Genomic DNA, 8,140 nt, shown 5'->3' with positions numbered 1-8,140 from the left:
TATTTTTGTTTTATTCTAGTATTCTACTATGGGTATATTATCGTGTGTTCAACCATACAGATAAAAATAAACCACACACATCATTGTAAAATCAATACAGTCATCGCATCTCTCAGAATCTAAAATAATAATTTATCTACATAGGTATTATAGGTATCTGTTGTGTTGCTCGCGTGTGTATATGAACCATGAACGATTGGTTCATTGGTTGAACTTTAATAGTTTAATTGTTTTACTAATTAGTTATTACTTATATCAAATTGCGAAATCAAATACTGAGACATTATATAGTGTAGACTTATATAGTGTAATAACTACCTATAGGTATTATTCTTTTTTTGTTGCGTATTATAACAATTTTAGCTCGTAATATTAGTTAAAACTTATAACAAATAAGTAATTAGTAGCTCAGCTAGATTAAAACCGTACCTAATCAATATTCAATAATACTATGAACTATTATACTGTTTTCTGTCCTATAGTATTATGGACCATTGTGTACACTGTACAGTAGGTATTTCCTATCTACTGATATACACATAGGCCATATAGCCATGTAGCACTACATAGTAGGTACTTACATTATTGTAATAACCACAATAATGTGATGACGACACGATACGCTTATTTTTTCTACATATTAAAAAATGTTGCGCTACTCTTTTATCATCATAGGCACATTATTATTTAGAATAAACACTAAGCCGTTAATGCTATGATTATACAATCATATACAATTTTTATGGACACCTGCACGACGTAAATATAAGATAATAATAGTATATCGATATTATTTATGATTCGTATCGATCTATTATAAATTTTAATAGCATTCAAAAAACAAAATACGCAATAAGTAATAACCATATGGGTAGATCGTAGATGTGTCGAACGTAAAAGTGCATAACATTACAATAAACAAAACGTAGATATATATCGTATACAATAATAACTAATAAGTATTAATAAAGCGCGAGAAGGATTTATGGTTGGCATCCAGAAATTGTAAATATAAATCTATCAATATTGCTAATAATGCAGAAGAAAATAAAGTTTGATTAATGCCTACTATATTGTTTTCGAATAAAATCATAGATAATAATACTAAACATATTATGGCAAGTATTGGCAACGGTATTTCTATCTTAGCATACGTAATGTTATTTTCAATAAACGATTCAACGTCTTAGCAGACTTACCATACACGTCTTTCAGGCCAGTATGATAGAAAGAGAAATTTGGTTCCTATAGTTTTTCTCTCCCCACGGGTACACTTTTGAGAAATCAATAATTAAAATAAATATTTAGAAGCAAACATTAAGATCGAGTGGCTCAATTTGAGTATTTTTTTAAGGGTGCCAAAATCTAAGGTTGTTAAATGAAGGTATAAAATGATCATAACTTGCTGTAAAATTACGAGTAAAATATCAATGAAAGATTCTGAATAGTCCATGATAATTATCATTAATAAGAGTGTCAGTGCTGGTTTTTCCAATTTTTGGCAATTCTATATAATTTGAAAATTATATTTTATATTTCAGTTGCCACTTTAATTATAATATTTTCCCACTTATCTACTACCCGATAACAATTTAGGGTGGGGATGGGGTATAATACAGTGTATTATATCAACAAAAATGACTTCACAAGAAAAACAATCACGCCTCGTTGATAATAATATGTTGGATTTTGATCATTTTTTTAAATGTTATACTCCTATTATATTACTACAGTACTACACTTATATACCTACCTATTAATTATTATAATGGTCGTTTATTTCTGTCATTCGAACATTGAACATATTAATTAAATTTTATACATTATTTAGTTTTAGTACATACAATAAGTAACAACTTAGGTATATTATGTTGATTTAAATGAGTATCAATGCGTATTATACAGGTGTCCCCAATGGAGTGTACAAATATTACAAATGTTGTACAGCCGGTATTATATAAATTCATTTTTATATTATTTATCAATTTTTATTTTTCAGGATGGGGCCTCACTCGGCTCAGGGTATAAAATTGATGCGGGGGACGGATCGGGAATCCAGATTTCTCGATGGGGCTATCCACAATTGTTGTCAAATAATCAACTTTTGATATTTCATCATAATTTAACCTGTATAATATTAAGTATAAACAATAAACTACTGCTACAAAGTGCATAATATGAGTAGGTATTATGTTCTGACAATTAAAATTTGATTATCTATGTCTGTTAATTGTTATAAATAGTTAGATACAGTGCCGGCCTGGGTGCCTACCTTATTTAGTTATCAAAATGTATGTACCTATACAATTTCAATATAAGAACATAATTTTATACTTAGTTTATTTGAAGTTAATTCAAATCTTTATTGAATTAAAAACTATGACTTTTTAAACATTATCTTCGAAATGCGGTTATTTTCAAATTCTACCCGGATCTCTTGCTCATTTACAAAATAATGTATTATTTTTAAAAATTAAAAATGTACGACAAGTTATTTATAGTAGTATGGGTTAACGAGTAGGCACCTATATTTTTCTGAGCTACAGATATTTTAATGTTATCTTACTATCGTATGATCGGAATAATACATACTTTCTTTTTTGATCTGTCATTTATCTGTTACTAATAATTGAGCTATTTTAACTTATTTGTATTTTTGTGCTCATATTTAGTACTGTCAAATAATGTATTGAGACATAATGTATTTTGGTTAAGAAAAAGTTAGGGGCCTAGGGCAGCAATCATTGCTTAGATTCAGTCAACACTGGTTAAATGCTTATTAAGCTACATTTTTATAAATTAAAAAATGATACAGACCAAAATATACAATTCGTAGGTAAATATTAAATAAGAAGAAACTAAACAAAATATTTATAAATGTTAACTCAAGTTAATTTACATATTCAAAAAAAATAATATATATTTGCAATATGTTTATAGGTACATTGAAATTAAAAATAAATATACATAAATAAGGTCATAAAATATTAAGTAACTTAACATATAAATTAATTAATACAACTTTACTATACAGCTTTGGTAATGAACACATAATTGGAATTTAAATTTACTTATTATACTTTACCAGTCTTTCTTTCATACAATGCTGAGACACATTCTTGTACATAATGCAAGCAGGAAGTTTTTATTAAAAATCCACCTGCAAGTTCTTGAGAACTTTCTCTTCTGATGTATTTCATATATCCTAATGAATCTAATTGTGTAATATCTGGACAGGAAGGGCCATTAAGTTGATGAGAAACTGGCTCATATTTGAATAATGGACCTTCTTTTATTGAGATCGATATAGAAGACTGATTGAATTTGACACCAGTTGAAAACTTTGTGAAGTTAATAGGTTTAGAAATAGGTTTTGGTTTTGGTACAGGAATTTCTTCCTTTTTATGTGTATATGTGTTAACAATGTCTCTAGCATCCGAATTAGAACGTGCTAAGCTATCAATCAATTCAGAATCTACTCGAAGTTTTTTAGTTCTTTGCTCAGCTTCATCTCTCAAAACTTCATCTCTTTTATATTGAGTATGCATCTTTTCTTCTTCAATTAATTCATCTAAGGCTTGTTCTTCTCGCTTTGACTTCATTCTGTTCCTCATAATTATTTCTTTGTTTTCTTTTTTATATTGATCAATACGTTCTTTTGTTTCGATAACATTAATATTTCTTACTAGATTGTAAATAATATCTTCAATTTCTATTAAATAATCATTATAATCATCTAAAGATTCAAAATCATCTTCAGTTTTGTTGAAATCTTGCAATATTTTTTTTCTTGTTTCTACTTCAACATCAATTGAAGCATCTTCAAACTGCTGAAGTTTAAAACCATTACGTCGTAGAGGAATAAGACATTTAGGGCAGGGACCAGAACCTGAAACAATAAAAATTATTATTATAAGTAAATTTAAGCTGAAATAAATAAAAATACATGGCTTCAAAGTTTATAGAACTATGCCATATAGCATAAACGATTAGTTTGGCAAAAACAACAACATTAATTAAAAAAATATAAACATTTAAACACATGATTAATGCTGTAGAAAATAGTGCTGATTAGTTTAATGCTGTTGTAATTTAAGAAGTGCTGTTGAGGCCAGTGGAGGAGGTTTATATTTTATCTTAGTAAGAATAAGGATGAGAAGGCACTTGTACATAATATCATAAGGGTTTGATATTTCAATTTAATTGGGAAATACTTTATGCACTAAGCAACATATTATATACTTGAATACCTAAATAGAAATATTTTTCTGCAAGTTGAATTATGCCACTATATTATAAATAAGACAATAATATTTATAAAGAAAGAATAGAAGAAACACAAGCAAACTATTAAGGTAAATTAGGTTAAAATATAACCTTTTCATAATTATAATTAGCATTTTTGGATAAATATTAAAGTCCAAATATTTTAATGCATATTGTATATTTACAAGCAAATTCCATAAATATGATTGTTTCCAAAGATTGTAAAACATATTGGTAATGCAATAAATAGTATAAAAACTTTTATGCGACCGTATATGTTGTATTGATTTAGGCATAGATTTGAACCAAAGCTAAATAATTAAATAGCCTGATCTTCGAATAGCCATAAGGTACCTAAATCAAACTAATACAATTTTCAAACAATTAAAAAAATATATGTTGTTTAGTATTTGTTTTATGTTAAGTTCAGTACTGTAAGACAAATTGGTAATGCATGAAAAATACAAGAAACAAATTTCCAGCGACCGTTAAGTCAATTATTAATCTAGGCATAGTTTTGAACAGGAGTTATGAAAAATTATCAATTCTCTGTCTTCGACTTGCCAAGCTCACTAAAATCAAGATATAAATACAGACTGGTTTTGACTTCAGTCAGAATATAAGTACCTACCTAATCTTTTAAATGAGAAAAACCACATTTGTTAGATTGAGTTCCTGTAAGACCAATTGGTAATGCATGAAAAATACAAGAAACAATTTCCAGCGACCGTTAAGTCAATTATTAATCTAGGCATAGTTTTGAACAGGAGTTATGAAAAATTATCAATACTCTGTCTTCGACTTGCCAATTCCAATATAATAGGAATACATAAATATAAATAAGTTAACGTCAGTCACAACGTAAGTACCTAATCTTTTTCCAAGTAATAAACCAAAATCAATATTACATTTTCTAGATGGAGTTCCTGTAAGACAAATTGGTAATGCATGAAAAATACAAGAAACAATTTCCAGCGACCGTTAAGTCAATTATTAATCTAGGCATAGTTTTGAACAGGAGTTATGAAAAATTATCAATACTCTGTCTTCGACTTGCCAATTCCAATATAATAGGAATACATAAATATAAATAAGTTAACGTCAGTCACAACGTAAGTACCTAATCTTTTTCCAAGTAATAAACCAAAATCAATATTACATTTTCTAGATGGAGTTCCTGTAAGACAAATTGGTAATGCATGAAAAATACAAGAAACAAATTTCCAGCGACCGTTAAGTCAATTATTAATCTAGGCATAGTTTTGAACAGAAGTAATGAAAAATTATCAATTCTCTGTCTTCGACTTGCCAATTCCTATATTATATGAATACAAATATATCTAAATACATTTAAGACCTAGGTAACAGCTCAAAGTAGACAGCAATAAGTAGCCGGTCTAACATCTTAAGCCCAAGGCACCCTAGACTCTAGAGATGCAGTTAATCGGAAGACACACAATCAACACATACTCAAAACACAATTCGGTGCTTACCTTTCATGAACGCCACTTCTATGCAATTTGCGCACATGGTATGCCCGCACACATTGAAGCTGAACACGAGGTTTGGGTTCCGGAACTTGGAGCTCATGCACCGAACGCACGCAAGCTCCTCCATGGCCGAAAATTTTGTTGTCACCTCATGTACTGTAAGAATACCAGAGACAGCACGGAGCCATCAAAAAACGTGACTTGGTATTCGTTAGGTTCACGCGTCCGGAAGTAACGTCAACGCGGCGTTTCGGCGTCCACTAGCAAGCGAAAAACGAAAAATAATTATAAAACAATATCGGTGTTATAATCGACTTACCGGATTGAAATGGTTAATATTTGAGGAAGATCCAGCGTAAACAATCAATAATAATAATTGACTACTGTTGACGTTTGATGGTGGCGACTGGAGAGTGATTGTGCGAACCGCGACGAGGCCGTCTTATTCCGCAATCCACGGTTCCACCGACGACAGTCGACGAGGTGAGAATCGGAGATAACGATTAACGACGCGCGACATTGATAACCGACGGTGACGGTCATGGAGACAAGAGCAGATGGTAACATGGAAAAAAATACGATGATATAATTTATATTTATGTAATGGTTAAAAAAACCAAACTTACAACGGCATCTGGCGGATAATACCAAGTTACGGAAAACTACTCGACCTCGTCGAAATGTAGAGCGGATCTGTAGTATGAAAAATAAAATAATTATGTTCATAAACTATTGTTAGTCTTACAAGTTACAACAAGTTATTACTGTTTTCAATTGATATGTGAATTCCGATATTCAGTATAGTTTAGCGAACACTCTTTTGTTATAAAGGCATTAAGGGGTATATTGTAAAAGATATTATGTTTTTGTCGAGGAAGAGGAAAGCGAAGAGGACATGAAAGACTTGGAAGTTGACGGTCCCTCCTTTCAATAAGTTAGCTGTAGCATGTAAGCTGTTCTAAGTACCTAGGCGTTAATGTAAATAATACAAATTGTATGCACGAGGAAATTTAACTACGACTAAAGTCTGCTAACAAAGCGTATTTCGCTATGTTTTCATTGTTTAAGTCTAGATTGCTGTCTAGAAATCTGAAACACCAAAGAGAAACTGTATACAACTTATTTAAGACCAATCGCTATCGTATGGTCGCAAAACAAGGACCAACGTCCAAAACAGCAGTGGACTACGATAAACGTAGTCTCGTGCGTGTTTGCAAGAGCAACATTATTCGAAGAAAAATGTATGAGTACCTTAGTACCTACCTGCGTACTGAGAGGTAATAATATGTTACCTACTACTATAATAGTAATATTATATTATTTTATAATTGTGATATGGATTAACTGTGATTATACAATTATTAGATTATCATTACTCATTAGCTTACTATCGCCGCTATTGGGTTCACGTGTTTCATAAATTGCAAATTAATGACGCGGTTAATGTGTTTTATAATATTATTTAAAAAAATAGATAGTCATTGTAGTAAAAAAACATTTTTTAATAATAAATATCCTATATGGTTTAGTTTGATGTTGGAAGATTTAATTTACTTTAAAAAAATTGTTCACGTGTTGTACAAACAAACCATTTCCTAAATTAATTACAGTAGATATTTTGAATTAGGTACTTGCAAAGTGTAAATCTCAATTCAAACACGATCATAATAATGACATTTATAATATTCGAAATTCTATTAAAACTAATCCTTAATTATTTTTGGAATTCTTTACCAATAAAAAAACTTCTTCATCCTTTCCGAACTCCATGATTTATGATAATGATCTAGCTATTTATTGCTGGTGGGTATAATGGTATATTCGTATTGTTGATCGTTTGGCTCATTATTTTTCCAGTGTCCATGAACATCAGTTTACTACCATCATAAATAGATACCTACCCATCAGTCACCCACTTACAATAATTCAGTTGAAGTAATCGTGTGTTGTTAGCATCACGAACACACTAAATAAGTTAGAAAATATCACTAATAAAACGAGTCCTAGCTGCCGGTCCTGACATGATTTCAAGCTGTTTCTTTATTAATTGGTAAAATACGTGTTAGCTGTTCCTTTATTATGTTTCTATAATTTATTTATTTCTAGTGGTTGTTTTCCATTAGATTAGAAAATAAGTTTTTTAAACCTTATTCAAAATGGAAAATATTCAACATGTATAATTAACTATTTCAATTATTCCTAAATTATTTGATTCTATTGTATCTGAAAAATATATCCAGTCATTACATCGCTATTAAATGATGATCAACATGGTTTTTCAAAGGCAAATCAACAACGACTGATCTTTTAATTTCTTAAAAATATTATTTACTAGGTATAGGTATCAGTATATTATGCATTTGCATCCGGATACCAATAGTACC

The 8,140-nt window shown here is 29.9% G+C and overlaps 1 protein-coding gene across 1 annotated transcript; it reads right to left on the bottom strand.

The window, feature by feature from the left end:
• Positions 1 to 3,054: 3,054 nt before the first annotated feature.
• LOC111037245 (CDK-activating kinase assembly factor MAT1) lies at positions 3,055 to 6,216 on the bottom strand. The gene is made up of 3 exons (XM_022319657.1): positions 6,076 to 6,216; positions 5,760 to 6,016; positions 3,055 to 3,889 (listed from the first exon to the last, which is right to left on the bottom strand). Exons 2-3 carry the CDS (start codon positions 5,881 to 5,883, stop codon positions 3,075 to 3,077), a joined length of 939 nt encoding a protein of 312 aa, XP_022175349.1. The 5' UTR covers positions 5,884 to 6,016; positions 6,076 to 6,216; the 3' UTR covers positions 3,055 to 3,074.
• Between the last annotated feature and the right edge of the window lie 1,924 nt (positions 6,217 to 8,140).

The sequence above is a fragment of the Myzus persicae genome, unplaced genomic scaffold (genome assembly GCF_001856785.1).
Source record: "Myzus persicae strain clone G006 unplaced genomic scaffold, MPER_G0061.0, whole genome shotgun sequence".
In the NCBI taxonomy this organism is placed as follows: Eukaryota; Metazoa; Arthropoda; class Insecta; order Hemiptera; family Aphididae; genus Myzus; species Myzus persicae.
Note: the sequence above shows the minus strand (reverse complement) of the source record. Positions and strands in the feature narration are given on the sequence as shown.